Genomic DNA, 18,254 nt, shown 5'->3' on the forward strand with positions numbered 1-18,254 from the left:
CCCCCTGCCTGGAGCTCCCTCCCTCCCGGCGCCTCCTCCCCCCCCTTAAGATGCATGGGTTTGCAGTGGTCGAGAGCTTCCTGCCCTCCCCCATCACACTGGGAGGAGCAGTTTGGTTTTTGCCTCTTTTTGTGACTCCAGTCCTTAGCACAAGGCCTGGCACACAGTAGGCGCTTAATAAGTGCTGGCTGACGGTCTTCGAAGGGATCCTGGAGGCCGGGCTGGAGTCCTCGCTCTCCAGCCTTTCTGGGCCTCCGTTTCCCCTGCTGTAATAGGGGCGGGGAAGCCTGAGCCCAGACCACTCCCAGGAATCAAGCAGTGCTATCCAAGCCCGGCCAGGCGCTCACTTTCCCGGGCTCGGGTGGAGGCAGCACCCCTAGTGGCCTCTGAAGGGATGACATCCCACCGGCCCTTCCGGGACACTGCCTCAGCGCCGCGGGGGCGGGGCTCCGCTACGGGTCGCTCCTAGAGCCATGCTTCCTCGAAGGAGCGCATGCGTGCTCGGTCTCGGTCTCGCCCAACGCTCGCGAGATTACAGGAGTGGTACCTCTCGCGAGCTTTTCCCTCCTCCTTCTCTCTCCCGTTCGCTTCTCTTTCTTTGTTCCCACGTCCGGAGGGTCTCGCGGGAGCCGGGCGCGGGGGGGGGGGGGAGCGCGAGGGGGTCGTGGCCGTGGCTGTGGCCGTGGCGGCAGTTCTCGCGGTGTTTGCGCGGCTCTCTCCCCTACCCTCCGGGATCCCCCCCTCCCGCTGCTCCGCTTCCCTCCCCTCCCCGCAGGGAGAATATGGTCGCCGGCGATGGACGCCCCCAGTGCAGGTCAGTCAGCGCCGGTCCCGGCCCCGGCCTCGCGTCCTCCGGCCCTTCCCCGGCCGGCACGGGCCCCGCCTCGAGCCGCTCCCGTGCCTCAGGCTCGGGCCACGCTCCCCCCTGCGAGCCGAGCCGGGTCCGCCTCCGCCTCCAGACGCCGGGGCCCCGCAGGCCGCGCCGGGCCTGCCCCGTCCTGTCCCGGCCGGCTGGCCCGAGACTCCCTCGGGGCGCAGGGAAAGGAGCGCTGCCACCTGGTCCCTTCCGCTGCCGGGAGCGGGCCCAGCCCTCGGGTGGAACATCGGCCATCGCGCAGGCCTGCGCCGGCCGGCCCTCGGTCTGTCCGTCCTTCGGTCTGTCAATCCTTTCGTGCCCCTACCCCCTCCCGAACCTCTGTGGCTCCTCCCGCCCCCCGGCGGACGCGAGTGGGCTTCAGCGTTTATGAAGCGCCTAGTGTTTACTCCGGCTTTGGACAGGCGCCCCCGTTCCCCCTCTTGCCTCCGTTATCTCGGACCTTGGGCGTGGGCCGAGTGGACAGATGGGGAAACTGAGGCGGGGGCCGAGTCAGAGCAGCCGCTGGCGAGTGTCCGAGGCCCCCGACGCCGGGCCAGAGTCTCCCGGTGCATGGTCGCGGTGTCTGCGTGTCCGAGGTCCCCAGGCCCCAGAGCCCCTGCCCGGCCTGCCCCCCCAGAGGGTCCGGGGCAACAAAGGTCTATGAAGTGCCTACTGTGTGCAGGGCCGCGGGGGGCGGGGGCCACAGAGAGGCCCCCTGTGTGGGGCGGCTGGGTGGCCCCGCGCCCAGGACCCGAGTTCAAAGGTGGCCTCAGACACTTAGCACTTGCTAATGGAGTGACCCTGGGCGAGTCCCTCAACCCCGGTTGCCCTGCTCTGTCTGAATTAGCCCCCGTCACCCTTGACGCGTGACGTTCGTGGGCTGGATGGAAGGGCCTGGAGGCTCCCTTGAGATGCGGCAAGGCCGGCGCGGGGCCCGGTGTGCGGGGAGGAGGCCTCACCGCTCTTACTTCCCTCCGCAGGAAGCGCCTTTGAGGACCTGATTGAAGCCTTGCACGAGAGCTCCGAGAGCAGGTTCTTCAACGTCCCTAGGCTGGGAGGCGCCCAGTACGGTAATGCTGCCGCTTGGGGCTGGGGCTAGGGGCAGCAGGCAGCCGGCGGGTGCCTTCCAGATCCAAGTTAAGCTAAGAACTGTTTCTGCTAAAAGAGAGGCCGCCCTCTTTAAACATTTGGGAAGGCTTCTGGGCCATGTTCTGTTGAACCAGTACTGTCATTTTCTGAAGTTTGGGGTGGCGGGTGTCTTATGTTTTCCTTTGGTTCTCTCTCTATGAAGGTGACCCTGCAGACAACCCCCCCATTTCTTCCTATTCTTTATTGATTGTTGTGTTTGTTTTTGGAGGGAGGAAGGCAAAGCAATTGTGGTTAAGTGACTTGCCCAAGGTCACACCCGGTGTGTCAAGTGGACTTGAACTCAGGTCCTCCTGACCCCAGGACCAGCTCTCTTCACAGCGCCACCTAGCCTCCCCCTCTCCCTGTCCTTTAAAGCCCAACTTCGATACCTCCTCCTCCGTGAAAGTCTCATTTCCCACACCTCTAATGCACCTAATGTGTTTTGTGTTCTCTCTCCCTATAAGAAGCCTAAGCTTCCTGAGAGCAGGCCGGGGATTATTCTGCCTAATTTTTGTGTCATTTCCCCAGTACCTAATACAGTCCTTTACTCACAATAGACAGTAAAGACATGGTTGTTAATTGAATACTGTGAATTCTTTTTCCACAGTGGGTCATAGTTTTGGAATGATTTTACCACACCTTTCTTTAATCCCCCTAGTCACCAGTGAATTGCATTTTCAAGGCAGAGGTTACAGGTATTATCTGTGGTCACAAAACTTAGTGAAGCTAATTGGGTCACAGGAGACCTGGGTAGTTTACTGAGCAAGAGACAGAAGATCCGTGTACAGGAGGCTTTCCATGTCTGGGTTTTTGTGTGGAGCCAGAGGAGACAAGTAGAATGGTGCTGGCCTGATTTGGGGCCTTTTGGCAGGTGGCCATGGAGGGATGCCTCTCCCCTTTGTTCTTTGTGATTAGCTAAATTAACAGAATTGTTTCTGTGGTTTGTCTGGAAGTTAGATTGGATTTAAATCCCCTGACTCTGACTTATTCAGGAGTGCTGCATCATCCTGGTACAGTGAGAGGATTTAAGTATTCTGAGCACCTTACAAGATCCCCCATTTAGAGAGAGAGAGCACAGCGGCCTGGCTCAGACAGGGCTGTCTTTTCTGGGCTTCAGTTTCCTCACCTGTAAATGGAGGAATTTGGATCAGAAGATCTCTGAGGTTCCTCTCAGCTCTGCATCTGTGATCCATGAGCAGTGTTGTCATTTTAATATGATTCATTTGTAAAATGTCAGACCAAACAAAGAATGTCACATCTTACATTCTTAATTGCAGCCATTTACGCATCAGGTTAATATTCTTGATGAGTGCTTTATATTAGTAAAAAGATGCTAACAAATTTAAAATGAAAAGACTATATAGCAGTCACATTTCATCTGAATATTATATTATTTTTTTTCTGGTTTGCTGTGAGCAGTCTGTGTCAGAAAGTGGGAGAACATGTACATTTTCCTTTCAAAATATTCTAATTGACTAGAAACACAAAAGATCTTTGATTACCCTGTATACCAGCAACTGAACTCAGTGTGAAAGATTTTTTTAAACCAAAATGTTTAGTCTAACAGGTATTTTAAAACATTATAAATGTATATATAATTAAATGACTATAATTTTAGTCATTTGATTCTTCTGTATGTTAAAAGGTTCACTATCTTTTGTGGTTATGTAAAAATGTGCTTATTTACAGTCTGGCACATGACTGAGAATTATTAAAGGTCATTGAAAACCAACTGACATGGCAACATATTTTGGAAAAAAGGCTATTAAAATACAGAAATATATTTTCTGCTTATAAGAAGTCAGCTCTAACAAAATAACTAGCTATTGCAAAAATCCAAAGCAGTAACCTAAAAGCTTTTGAATATTAACAAATGATTTTGTATTTGTATTGGATTTGTTTGACTCTATGGATATGCCACGTATCTGCCAATGAACAAGTATCCACATGTGAACTTAACAGATTTAATCTAAATATAAGCTAGTTAAAACTAAATTGAGGTTAATTAAATTCATTGGTCAGTAAATGAGTTCACCCCCCACCCCCCAAAAATGTACCAAGGCATGCAAAGAAATGTGAGATTCTATCCTAAAGAAGTGATAGTTTAGTTTGCCCAGAAACCACAGAAATCAAGAGAGGAGGAACCACTTCTGTCACAAAATGTTGCATTTTGTCATTGTGTGTATTGTTTGTTTGTTTTTCTTAATTACAAGAGAATTTGGTATGGCACGGGATGGGTGAGTCTGTATCCAGAAATGAATGGTGTTGAGGGGTGGAGCCAAGATGCCAGAGTAAAAGCAGAAATGAATGGTGCAAGAACAAGACATCAGCAAAACTCGTAAAATGTAAATGCAGTAAATAGTGAATAAAGTACAGAATTTTAGCTTTATAACCAGACATGCAGTTTTTTTTTTTTTTAAAGCAATCGGGGTTAAGTAACTTGCTCAAGGTTACACGGCCAGTTATTTCTGGGTGTGGTGCTGAGTATCTGAGCCCAGGATTCGATCTCCAGGTCTTCTCAACACTGGAGCTGGTGCTCTTACTCGCGCCCCAGACATGCAGTTTCTGCAGTAGAATTTATGATAGATAAAAAGACCTGTTTGTGGAGGAGAAAGTTTCCAAGTACAAAGCTAAGCTTTGGGGAGGACTTAGATGGATGGAAAGAGAGAACACATTTTATTAGATCTTACTCTGTTATAGTATGAACAAAAGGAGAGAGACATGAATGAGAATGACAACATTTGGTTTGAAGATAAGGTGAGGAAAGAAGAGAGTGGTCTGGAGGAACCTGGATCAAATGGGGCAAAAGGCCTTGGTAGAAGAGGGAATGAGGGGCAGATAGGGAGATTGGGAATATGTGAAAGGAGGCTAGCATTCCTTAGCACTGTCTGCCTTACCTACTGATTGTAGTGAAAGCTGTAAGTGGGAAACCATCACAGAAAAGAGAATTATTTCTCTTATCTGTTTTCTAAATTAGGAAATCCATCTGAAGTTAAATTGAGGGATACCGTACACCACCGACTTAGAAAACTATAAGTTAGCATTATCTATGTTGCATATTTATTTTGTTAAAACATTTCCCACTGCATTTTAATTTAGCTTGAACTTGGGAATTTTGTGACTGAGAGTTTAGCACCTCGGCTGTATACTGTTCTGGAGCCCCCTTTCAGATGAGGATACGCTTCAGAACTGGTGAAATGACTCACTTGCCTAAGGTCACACATTAGCTCTCATTTGACAGGGCTATAGCCCAGACTTAAGCCTTCTGCTCCATGGCCTTTCAACCAGATTCATGATATGTGTGATGTGGTCTGTTTCATGGCTTGCAGTGTTGTGTGGAAAAGAAGTGTGAGAGCCTGTGGCGAAGTGAAGAGGGCTGGACTTACAAGCTGTTGGTGCTTACTTTCCAGGACTGTACTGACTAGCCATGGGCCAGTGATTTAAGTTCTTTGAGCCAGTTTTCATATAAAGTAGGATAATATTACTTGTGACATCTACTTCCCAGTGACCATGTATATGGTCAAGGGCTTTGAAATTCCTCATAGATAGCAATTATTCTTGTAGTAATAGATTAAGGAAGGTGGGGAGGTGACAAAAGAACTGTCACTCAGCCTTGACAGTCATAGCCTATTGCTTTTGAATTTTTTTTTTTTTTTGGTGCAGGTCTGAAGGGGAAGAGAAATTAAGGGCAGCCTAGGAGTAGAATTAAATCATGATTGCTTCTAGATAGCCACACTTGCCTGGAAATCAAACATATGTTAAAGGCTTCCTTGGGAAAGCCTCAGCCTCTCTCTGTGGCTTCTCTGAGTAGAGTCTGGAGTCTTTAACTTGGCAGTTGACTGGAAGCTGGAGCCAGATATCAAGGGTGGAATGGAAGGGAGCAAATTTGGGAAAGGGGTGAAAAGAATACCTCTGAGGATGATAGGAAGACAGAAAACTGAAGGAGGAAACAGAAGAAAAGATAGAAAGGAGAGAGAACTGAAGAAAGTGTTTAAGGAAATCTGTTTGCTATTTTAATATTCATTGCAGTCAGGCCTCTAACATTCACTTTATTAAGAAATGAAAGAAGATTGCGTCATGAGTCCATTTAATATGCTTTGGCATTAAATTAGCGTATTGGGATTAGATAAGGTTCTTTCCCAATGAAAATATTTCAACTAAGAAGTAATATATTCTCTGAGATTCAAAAACCTGAAGAGAAAGAGCTGTATTATTTTACGATTAGCTGTATGCCCTTCTGTGTTTTTCTCATAATTAATTAAGCATAATAATTTATTCTTTTACCTTCCCAAAATGCACATTCCTAGGGTTTTCTTTCTTAGAGTATTGAGTCTTTGACTTCTTTTAGTGTTTCCTTAACATCTTAATTAAAACTTGTAAACAGATTGAGATTTATGAGAAATAGCAACATCTACTCTTAAAAATCAGATTTGAGCTAATCTTTGAAAATAATGAAACTTCTTTATAGTAGTGTTTCTTGTATTGCTAGTGACTAAGGATTTTTCTGGATAATTGAAGCTTACCCCTTTGAACTTCAAAACTTTTTTACTTGATCAATTTTGAGATACAAATCTTTTTTTAAAAAATAACATACACAATTCCTTGACTCTTTAAACACAAAGTGCTGAATGCAATTTAACCTTTAAAAAACTGTTCTGTGTCATTACTATGAACATGAACAGCATTATTGTATTCTGTAGTAATAGGTTCTGTGTGTTTTGGTATCTACTCTCATTTTCATGTTGTTTCCTTAAGGCTGTCTTTATTAGCTCTGGCTTGAACCCTTTTGAATTGCTGCTTCTAATCTGTTGTGGGATGAGAAACCTGATAACCAAGCTGTGAGTTAAATTTAGTTAATGAGGCTGCAAGAGAAAAGCTTTAAGAAACAAGGAATGTTCACTTTAGAGCCCAAGCTTTGTGGCAGCGGAATTTGGATGTCCTTGTTAGGGAGGCCACAAAGATATTCCTTTAGTAAAAAAAATCAACCTGTGGGTGGTGGTGGTGGTCTCCAGGGTTTCTTACTTGACTTTTTTTTTTTTTAAAGACACAGTTAAGGCTAAGCTCTCCTTGGATAATTGAATGATTTTCTCTCACCCCAGATGCTCTGCCTTACTCCATACGGGTACTGCTGGAAGCTGCTGTTCGAAATTGTGATGGCTTCCTAGTGAAAAAGGAAGATGTTATGAATATTTTAGATTGGAAGAATAAACAAAACAATGTTGAAGTGCCCTTTCTCCCTGCCCGAGTTCTCCTTCAAGATTTTACGTAAGTGATGTATACTTTTGACTAATACATGAAAATGTATTCTGTTTAGGATAGCTGGTGGACATTTTTTGCTTTTATCTTGTTCTATAAACAGTAAGGTTGCATTTTTCTCAATTAAAATATTCCATTAAAATCAGACTTCTTTTTCACTTCTTGCATTCTGACAAGTACTACCAGTGTTGAGAATGAAAATATGAGAGCATCGTAAATTCATTGACAGTGTCAGGGTACTGAGGTGACATGTGGGACTTTGAACCGTGAGGTGATCTGCAACAAAAACAAAACAAAAACAAAAAACAGACTTTGGCTTCAAGGTTTTGAACGGTCATTGACTGGACAGCAGTGGAGGTTGTGTCAGATCACTGAAGTGCTGGGAGTGGGGGGCAGTGCTGGTCTTTGGTGTATGGGAGATGTGAGAAGCTACAATTTAATGAATAGGACCCTAACTGGAAGGGTGAGCATTCTCATCTCCTAGCTAGAGGAGGAGATAGAAGACAAGTCACTTGCTCAGGGTCACATGACAGTAGAGCTGGGAGTCAAACCCAGGTCGTCTCATTCACAATCCAGTGTCCTCGACACTGCCATGGAGCCAAGCAGAAAACCCTTTTGGAGAGCCGGTGAGTCTTGGGTTCAAAATGAATGCCTAATAAAGAGGCGTTTTACAGCTGAAGATAGAGGAACAGACACATTTTAAAGATTTGTAGTCGTGCATATTGTTTTGCTTGATAATTTGTACTGGACCTTAATGTTTTATTTTCATCTTGAGTATTTTATTCATTTTAAATATAGTTGAAGAATTGATCACTTTTTTTTTTAGTGGGATACCAGCAATGGTGGATTTTGCTGCTATGAGAGAAGCAGTGAAAAGTCTTGGGGGAGATCCTCAGAATGTCCATCCTGCCTGCCCTACAGACCTCACTGTTGACCATTCTTTGCAAATCGACTTCAGTAAATGGTATTTCACTACAGTTATGTTCATGAAAACAACCTTGCAAATAACCAGTAACCCACTCTCAGAGAGATAAGCTGTTTATATTGCATAGTGAAGGATATTGCTTTTTTTTTTTAACTTCCATGTCTGTTATTTTGGCAAGCTAACTTTATTCCACTTTTATAACTGTCTTGCCTTATGGACTTTTTTTTTTTCATTTTGAAATAATAGTGCAATACAGAATGCTCCAAATCCGGGAGGTGGTGACCTGCAGAAAACAACAGGCAAACTTTCTCCACTTAAAGTCCAGCCTCGAAAAGTCTCCTGCAGAGGCCAGACTGTCTGCCGAGGGCCATGTGATACTGGAGAACTGGGTCGCAACTCAGGAAAATTTTCTGCGCAGATTGAGAACACGCCTATTCTGTGTCCTTTTCATTTACAACCAGTGCCTGAGTATGAACCTCTTCTTGCCATTTACTACTCCTAGGTTATTTCCCCAGTGGAAGTTACTTTTTTTTTTCAAAGCAAAATACAATTAATATTAAAGGTTACTAGCCTGTAGAAATGGTAGTATTAAGTGTTTTTGCATGTTTGAAATTACCTTCCAACAACACTTTTATTTTTCTTGGTGATGACAGTTTGAAGAGTAAGGAAAACATTGTTATCAAAGTTATCAGAGCCATATAGTTTTGAGAACTGCCTAAAAGCACCCCCTATTGTGTTGATTTTTACTAGTGGGCAAACTGATTCACACCTTCTTCCTCCTTTACTTTCAAGGAAAGGTAGTTGAAGAACTTGCAAGGCTTATGTCAATTTTAGGAAAAAATTAACTTCCCCTAAACAGTGGGGTCCAGAAGTAAGCTCCAATTAGTCTTGGAAGGAAGTCAGGGGACTCCAGAATGTTTGCAAAGTGGCGTCACCAAATTGGACTAGAGGTCTAGGCAACCAGGAAATGGCTGAGAACCTGCCTGTGTCATTATGGCCTAGTTCCTGGTTTGGACTCTATATTCAAAGCAAGGAAGCATTCAGTTCTTTGCTTTTCCAGTTTTCTTTCTTTTTTTAATTAAATTTTATGTTTATTTTAAATTTACATCATTCATTTCCACAAGATTTTGAGTTACAAATTTTCTCCCCATTTTTCCCCTAACTACCACCCCAAAACAGCAATCCCACTGGATCTCCCCTCCCCCAATCTTCTCCTATATCTTCCCCCATCCCTCCTGTGACTTTCCATTAGGGCATGGTGGATATCTATGCCTCAGTGCCTGTATATCTTATGTCCCAGTTGCATGTAAAATAATATTATTATGTGTGTATATATATATATTTTTTTTTTTTTTAAACATTTGATTTTAAAATTTTGAATTTCAGAGTCTTTCCCTTCCTCCCTCATCACCCACCCTTACTGGAAAGATAAGCAATTCAATATAGGTTGTACATGTGTACCTATGCAAAATATTTCCATAGTGGATATATCGTGAAAGACTGACTATATTTCCTTCCATTCCATCCCACCCCCCACTTGTTCTATTCTCTACTTTGATCCTGTCCCTTTTCAAAAGTGGGTGCTTCCAACTTCCCTCAACCCCCTCATCCCCTTGCCCCCTACTCTCCTGTAGGATGAGATACCCTATTTAGTGTGTATGTCATTTCCTCCCTAAGCCAAATTCAACGAGAATAAGGTTGACCCCATTCTGTCTCTCCCCATCTCCTCTCATTATATTCCTCTCTCACCTCTCATCTCACCTTTTAAGTATCATCCCTTCCTATTCAATTGGTCCTGTGCCCTCTGTCTATGTATACCTGTATACATATATACACAAACTCACATATGTATTCATACACCCATATACTCTCCTATGTAGACACATATATGTATGAATACATATATATATTTATATTCCCTTCAACTATTCTCATATTGAGAAAATTTCGTAAGTTACAATTATTGTTTTTCCATGTAGGAATGTAAATAGTTCAACTTTGATAAGTTCCTTATGATTTCTTTTCCCTGTTTACCTTCTCATGCTTCTCTTGCTTCTTGTATCTGAATGTCAGATTTTCTATTCAACTCTGGTTTTTTCAGCAAGAATGCTTGAAAGTCCTCTGTTTCATTGAATGACCGTATTTTCCCCTGAAACATGATACTCAGTTTTGCTGGGTAGGTGATTCTTGGTTTTAATCCCAGCTCCTTTGACCTCCGGAATATCATATTCCAAGCCCTTTGATCCCTCAGTGTAGAAGCTGCCAGGTCCTGTGTTATTCTGATTGTGTTTCCACAATATTCAAATTGTTTCTTCCTGGCTGCTTGTAATATTTTCTCCTTGATCTGGGAACTCTGGAACCTGGCTATAATGTTCCTAGGAGTTTTCTTTTTGGGATCTTTTTTAGGAGGTGATTGGTGGATTCTTTCAACCTCTGTTTTGCCCTCTGGTTCTGAAACATCAGGGCAATTTTCCTTGAGAATTTCTTGAAGGATGATTTCTAGGTTCTTTTTTTGATCATGGCTTTCAAGAAGTCCAGTAATTTTTAAATTATCTCTCCTGCATCTATTTTCCACGTCAGTGATTTTTCCAATGAGATATTTCACATTGCCTTCTATTTTTTCATTTGTTTGGATCTGTTTAATAGTATCATGATTTCTTATAAAGTCTCTAGCTTCCATTTGGTCCAGTCTAATTCTGATTCAATTCAGTGAGCTTTTGAGATTCTTTTTCATCTGGCAAATTCGGCTTTTTAAGGCATTCTTCTCCTCATTGGCTTTTTGAGCCTCTTTTGCCATTTGAGTCAGTCTATTTTTTAAGGTATTATTTTCTTCAGTCAGGTTGTTGACTCTCATTTCATAATTTTCTTGCATCGTTCTCATTTCTCTTTTCTTCCACTTCTCTTATTTGGTTTTCAAAATCCTATTTAAGCTCCTCTATGGCCTGTAACCAGCTCATATTTTTCTTGGAAGCTTTGGTGCAGGAGTTCTGACTTTGTTATCTTTCAAAGGTTAGAGGGGTTGTGGCAGGCTGTTTTAATTGTGGAAGCGTGGCTCCATCAGTGACATTGACAGAGTGCTTGGAGTTTTAGAAAACATTTTCCTCAGAACTGTTGTGGTCGGCTTGGCCTGATAGGTGAGAAAACTATGCCTCAGAGAAGCTATCTTCTTACCCAGGGCCCTGTAGTACTTCAAAGCTTGGACTTTCTCCTCTAGATCTTCTTCTGCCTTAGTCTTCCAGAAGACATTTGATTACAAGTATTTTACTTGGTGTTTTGGTAGAAAATAATTTTTAGGGAACTAAAAATTGCATCACTTTCTCCCTAAATTCTCCCAAGCAGAGTGCTTGTTTTGATTAGTAGGAGTATTAGAAGCAATGTTAGAGCTACATTCCCTTGGAGGTAATCTTAGTCTACATTTTCTTCAAGTTTGTCATTTTTCAAAGCAAGTCTTGGGCATGGATCCCTGATTGATCTGAAGTTACCTTAAATAATTTTTTTGAGACACAAAAATTATTGTAATAAACATAATGAAAATAAGGTACTGTTCCTTTTAGTGATGGACATGATTGATATCTTACTTAGAGTCTGAATTTCTTTCCTTTGAAAATTTTTTTACATTTGAAGATAAAACACTTAAAAACAATTCCAAAAACAAACCAACCTATGCATTTTCCTCTAGCCATGATACATAGAATCTTGATTTGTTATTGACCTCCAATATTTCTGTCCTCACCTGCTCTTTCCCAGAATACCATGTCATCTGTAGATCTTTTAACAACAATCTAATTTTATAACCACTCATGTACTCCCTAGTCTTCCTGACTAATTCGATGACTGTCAACTTTGATTGAAATTTAACAGTCTTCCTACTATACAGAAGCTAATCCAAAAGGGAAGATGATACAAGAATGCATTGATTCTTTTTTTGCTAATACTGTAAATTCATTCTCTTCCAGCTGGTAGAATGTGGAATCCTTTTGAAGTAGTGAGAAGAGAGTTGCTTGCTATTTTTTAGTACTAGTATTTCTTTTTTACTTGGCTTTTAAAAGATAGAACTCAAAAAGGGTTACATTCCGCCCCACTGCTTCATGAAAGTAGAGGGTGGTATCTTATATATTCATGAATACAAGAAGGACCAACCTTAACAATTGAGGCAAACAAACATTTTATTACAATTTCACTTTGAAATAAAGATTTTCACTCTATTCCTATTTTCTTTGCCTGGTGGATAAAAAAAAATTATCATGTCAAATGGTGCAGCTAGATCCTTCAAGATACTCTTAAATTCCAGCCTTTCTTATGTTAATGAATTTGTATGATAGAGATGTTTGATAGAAGCCAGTAACAGCCAGACAGAATCAGACAAAAGGTAAGGGAATGATAGTATAAACTCAACATTTGGAGTTTGGTCAGCCAGCTTTAAAGAACTAAGAATTAATTCACACATTTATTACGGAGTAAGACACTGTCTAGAGTGTCTAGAAAGATTGTTTATTCCCTGTAGTATCTACAATAGTCCTAGAGAAATTGTTCCCCAGAGGGTACCTAAAACTAGTATGAGTTCAGGTGATTGCTGGTCAGTGTATTGTTCAGAGAACCCGGGATGGGAAAAGACTGTTTAGAATTGACGTTGCCTAGGGGATGGTTATTATACCGTCTTAATTGTAGGGTTTATCATTGAAGATCTAGTCACTAGTTAATTATTAACTGGTCATCGAAAATAGATTTTCTTCCCACTTATACCTTGATTGAAGTAAATGACTTCAAATAATAATAACTTTATGATAATGGTTGTTTTGGGGAAGAAAACTATTTCTAATGATTTCTTCCTTAAAACTTGAGTACTTAACACTTTTATATAATATGCTGTTTAGACCATTTAAAATACAGGCATTTCCTGCCTGAAGTCATATTGGAGGGCCTGGAGAGCTGCAGCTTTAGGGGTTCACACGTCTCCTCTTTGTCTGGGACTGAATCCTGTTCCAGCTGGGTTTTAGTGATGACAGGGCAGGGTCTGGTTGTAGCATGTGGGCTCCTGTAGTGTGAAAGAGCAGTACATGAAGTGTCCTTGTGAATTTCTGTGACATCGTGGTTGGCAGAAGAGTAGTGGGGAAAACCCGCCATTATGGAGGAGTCCACGTCTTTACTCCTGGACAAGTCATTGGAAATTGATGTTGGCTTCTGACCTGACTTCCAGTCATGTATCTTCTTCATCTATGCTCCTGAAGTCAGTCTCAGACTTAGGCTCACTATGCCACAATTGTATTTGTTTTTCTTCCCAGGGCCTGCCACAATAGTGACACATAATAGGTGTTAAACAAGTGTTTGTTTATTGATTGCTTGATTTCCTTCTAAAGCAAGGCCTACCAAAAGCCTCTCCTATGCTTCTGTCTTGGTTTCATCCAAACCATAAAACAAGCAAAGGTGGGTTTCCCCAGATCCCTCCTGGTGTTATGTTTTGAGAGCCCAGCAGGAACATGAGCAAATCACAATAATAGCTAATATTTATGTAGACTTGTCAAAGAGTTTAACATTTGCTATCTCATTTGATTTTATAAGGCAACAAAATCCCCATCCTCTGACTTGAGAGGGGTGTTTTTTCATATTCGGAAAATAAAATCATTTGATTCTGAGAAGTCCAGTAAATCCTAAGAATTTATGGGGTGGGGTAGGAGAAGTGGATGTAAAAAGACAAATGTTTTGTGTAACAATAAACAAGTTTAACATTAGCTGTTTTCCTCTCTAGGCCTGAAACAGTGTTAAAAAACCAAGAGGTAGAATTTGGCAGAAATCGAGAGAGGCTCCAATTCTTCAAGGTATGTAAAGCTTCAGAGGAATTGAAGTACTTGGACAGAAATTTTCAAAATAACAACATATTTCATACATCAGCAAAATAGCTAGCATTTTACTTTTCTCAGTCACGTATTTGCAGTTATTTTTTTCTTTAAAGTTTATTTTGCAAAGGTGACATTTTCATATTTTATTGTCTTACAGAAAACCTTAAGTTGGGCGTTACTTCCAATATTTTAAATGCTGATTTATGCATAATTATGAAATAATCACAAATTGCTACATGCATAAATTAATATTTCCATTTTTTTATTTGTAAACAATATAGTGGAGTTCAAAAGTTTTTAAGAATGTGACACTGATTCCCCCTGGAACTGGAATGGCCCATCAAGTGAATTTGGAGTATTTGTCTAGAGTGGTATTTGAAGGAGAGAATTTATTCTTCCCAGACAGTGTGGTTGGAACAGATTCTCATCTAACGATGGTGAATGGCTTGGGCATTCTGGGGTGGGGTAAGTACCTGCATAGGGTTTGACTCTTAATCTTGTTTAGTCATTTCTTGTTTTTGTTTTTGTTTTGCTTTTTGTAGGGGGGAGGGCAGGGCAGTTGGGGTTAAGTGACTTGCTCAAGGTCACTTGGCTAATAAGGGTGTCAAGTGTCTTGAGGCCGGATTTTTACCCAGGTCATCCTGACTCCAGGGCTGGTGCTCTATTCACTGTGCCACCTAGCTACCTTATTGTTTAGTCATTTCTTAAGTGAAAACTGATTCTCTCAGTCTAAAAGGAGCCGACTTTTATTGTGGGAGAGCCTGACGTCCTGAAGGAGCACCATCGCTGTGTCTCTTCTTTTCTAGCTTCCTATTTACCAGAAACATTTGTCACTTAAAAGTTGTCATTTTAGTGTGTTGCTTTTTAAAGCTATCGATAGTCCTTGCAATCACTATCAAGTCAGAGACAGAGCACAAATACCATACATCACAAATGTCCTGTCACTGGCATTATTAAATGTTAATGAAGCTCGTGGCTCTTACCTTCTTCATACAAAGATCGGTATAGTCGAAATTCAGACCATCTTGGTTTTCTCTTAGTTGGACCCCGGGAACCTCACTCGGGGCATGTGCATTTATTGTAAGTTGTAGAGGAAAAGTAAGCAAGAGGGGAGCGAGAGCTGAAGCTCAGGTCAGCTCTTGGGTTCTTACACAACTCTCCTGGCTCTCTGTTACTTACTCTGCTCAAGGGAATTGACTGTCGCCAAAAAAATGTCTAGGTCAAGGATAGAGAAAAACGTAAGTATATGTTTTGGTGGATGAACTCAAAATGTCAAGGTGGTAAATGGTCCCATAATCCCTGACACAGGAGTCAGAGGACATGTAGGACCCCGTGGCTCTTTCCCTAACTGACTGGGAGTGTGAACCTCACAGGATTCACTCTACCCCCAAGCCCCCAGCCTCTTCATCATAGGGTGAGAGGACTTAGCTATTCTGTCACTTACTTCTGAAGGAGCTGTGTGACAGCTTTCCCTTCTCAAGTTTTAATAGTCTTAGCGGATTGACTTATGGGTAAAGTCAGCTTCAGAGGTTGAACTGGGCATTGGCATTCCTTGTCCAGTGCCCCTTACAAAGAGCACTGTTGTGACATCTCTTTAAGATGGTTCATGTGAGGTAACATCAAGAAAACTCAGACGTAATTATTTCTGAATACAGTGTACTGATAAATGTGTTTTAATCTGTTCCTTAGGAGTTGGTGGCATTGAGACAGAAGCAGTCATGCTTGGTCTCCCAGTCTCTCTTACTTTGCCAGAGGTGGTCGGGTGTGAATTGATAGGGTTGTCAAATTCTTTGGCGACATCCATAGATGTGGTTCTTGGTATTACAAAGGTAAGTTAAAGTACTATTTCAATAGATGGCCTTCCTAACTTTATTTTTAGGAGAATTTTGTTAGCCACTTTCTCCAAAACCCTGCTGTGCCTCATCTTGGCATGGAGGTAACTTGGTTCTTGAAGGACAAGCCAGTGCAATGTAAACTGACCTATCTTGCTGGCCTGCACAGGCCTGATGAGGAGCTGAGGAATAGCTTTGTTACATCCTTTTGACAGGGATGGTCACAAAGGGATGAATTTTTCAGCTAAAGCAACACTGGGAGCCAGTCTGCTAAGTCCGAGCAGGAGAGTTGAGGGAGCACTCATCCTGCCTAAATCAAAGGTCATTAAACTGTTGAAATGGCAGTATTTGTCAGCTCAGGGCCATGAGTATAATTATTAGCTTACTCTAACACCAAGTTAGCTATAAATGCCTTTATAGAGAAAAGGCTTAATGAGATCTCTCATACCTAATTTAATAATTTGCCCTTTAATTTTATTTAGTCAGAGAAGCAGCTGGGAGTAGTGGGTAGAGCTGGCCTTGGAGTGAAAGTCTCTGTTGTCAGGTGTTGGCTGTGTGACCCCAATGGACACTTGACCTCTCAGGCCCCAAATATCTCTCTGAGACCTAGGTGCAGAACCGCTGCCAGTCTGTCTTGGCAGAGGGATCTTCCTTTGACCAGGAGCCTGGTGGGGTAGAAGCACTTCTCAGTCGTTTCAGCCATTTCATCAGCTCAGAGGCTTTGAGGCTTGTCTTATTCAGCCCTCTCATTTTACATGTGATGTAACGGTGGGGGGGAAAGAGGTGCATGCACTCTCTTGCAAATGCCCTCTCAGCATAAATTCAAAGTTGATAAATGAATATGAGGTAGTTGTTTTCTTCTAACTTTAGTTTTCTGAATACTTTTATCCCCTTTTTAACTGAATCTTTAAAATTTTTTTATCCTAAAAGCAAAATGATAGCAGGTTGTCAGTTAACCAGTTCTTTGTTAGTTGAGTGAATCTTTGATAACCACTCCTCAGAGTTACTCTGGGCCCTACCACGGGGGAACAGAAAAGGGTAATTTCTTGCCATCAGTACTGCCTGGTTCCCTGATGAGGAGATAGGTTGACAAGCTAGAGAAATGATTGATCAACCACCAGGTCTCAAAAGATATTAGAGGCTAAATTGAGGCTTGTGAGGGAATTTCTAGTAGAAAAGGAAGAATCCATTAGGTTTTAGTACTGCCCCTCCCCACCCCCTTTATCCAGCCCTAGAAATAAGTGTTCCTTTTTAGGACCATTTGGTATAGCATTATTGTAAATTGGTTTTGATGATCAGGTCTGTTGGTTGGTTGGTTTCTGTCTTTTGTTGTTTCTTCCCAAGTGCTTCTTAGTCAGTGGTCTTTCAGCACTAATCATCTTTTGTTTTTCAAGGCCATTTGAGCCTTTATTAAACACATGAAAAAAACATGCCACTCAGCATTTTTCTTTGTCTTCCTCTTTTAACCACCTAGAGAGTATATCAGATATTTGGTTTTCTAAAGTCACTTCTGGTCTCCAGGTCCCCTCTTCTATAAAAGGACAGGGAAGGAGTCGATCATCTGGTCATCAGGGTTCCTGACTCTTAAACCATCTGTGGTTCAACAGTTGGTTTTCCGTAGTGGAAAGGCATTGGACCTTGGAGAAAAGTTCATGTGGTGACCCTGAGCTGGACAAGTCACATTCCACTCCAGGCCTCAGGTTTTCCTGATCTGGGAGGTGGGGGTGGGGCAGCTCAGACGACCCTCAGGATTAGTTAGAAAAGATTTTACAGCCTTTAAGGCCTGTAAAGTGTAAGGAATTTCTGCTGCAGCTCCTTCTTTTCCTTTGATGATTCTGTGTCTTGTAGGGGAGTATCCCTTAATCAGAGCTTTTCCCTTGGCTCCCCTGGAGGCAACTTCACAGGTTGGTCAGGATCAAGTCCTGGTTTTCCCGGAGACAAAGTCAACACTTCCTGTTAAATTGAGTTATAGTCCTTGATGAGGGGCCTGGACTAAATACTTCCTTGTGTTTGATTGGCTTCTACAACACAGGAAGTAGATTTGGATCACTGCTTTTTATGAAGACTTTTTTGTGCTGATGGCCGTGTAACTGTGATAGCTGAAATGCTCTTTGTGGGTTCACAGTGACCCACATGGGGCCCTCTCCTTTGAGCCTGAAGAGCTTGTCTGTTTGTGTTGATTGGTTGTGGAGCAGGTCGTGGGCAGTAACTGTTCTCTGTGCATTCCTCCATGCAGCACCTCAGACAAGCAGGAGTGGCCGGGAAGTTTGTTGAGTTCTTTGGGAGTGGAGTTGCTCAGCTCTCCGTGACTGACCGAACCACGATAGCAAACATGTGTCCCGAATATGGTGCTATTCTGAGCTTTTTCCCTGTTGATAATGTGACATTAAAGCACTTAGAACATACAGGTAAGAGGACCT

At 42.4% G+C, this 18,254-nt stretch overlaps 1 protein-coding gene across 1 annotated transcript in view; it reads left to right on the top strand.

Moving 5' to 3' along the window:
* The first annotated feature begins 566 nt into the window (after window positions 1–566).
* Window positions 567–18,254, top strand: part of IREB2 (iron responsive element binding protein 2) — a 40,810-nt gene continuing 23,122 nt past the window's right edge. Inside the window, exons 1-9 of the mRNA XM_069071403.1 lie at window positions 567–814; window positions 1,837–1,926; window positions 7,084–7,249; window positions 8,067–8,204; window positions 8,412–8,633; window positions 13,912–13,981; window positions 14,284–14,467; window positions 15,692–15,831; window positions 18,071–18,242. Coding sequence (XP_068927504.1) covers window positions 796–814; window positions 1,837–1,926; window positions 7,084–7,249; window positions 8,067–8,204; window positions 8,412–8,633; window positions 13,912–13,981; window positions 14,284–14,467; window positions 15,692–15,831; window positions 18,071–18,242 — 1,201 coding nt within the window. The 5' untranslated portion in view covers window positions 567–795. The remainder of the gene's footprint in view (window positions 815–1,836; window positions 1,927–7,083; window positions 7,250–8,066; window positions 8,205–8,411; window positions 8,634–13,911; window positions 13,982–14,283; window positions 14,468–15,691; window positions 15,832–18,070; window positions 18,243–18,254) is intronic.

This window comes from Petaurus breviceps, unplaced genomic scaffold, assembly GCF_028583685.1.
Source record: "Petaurus breviceps papuanus isolate PSGF00001 unplaced genomic scaffold, PetGlider_PUasm1.0 90825, whole genome shotgun sequence".
Taxonomy (NCBI): Eukaryota; Metazoa; Chordata; class Mammalia; order Diprotodontia; family Petauridae; genus Petaurus; species Petaurus breviceps.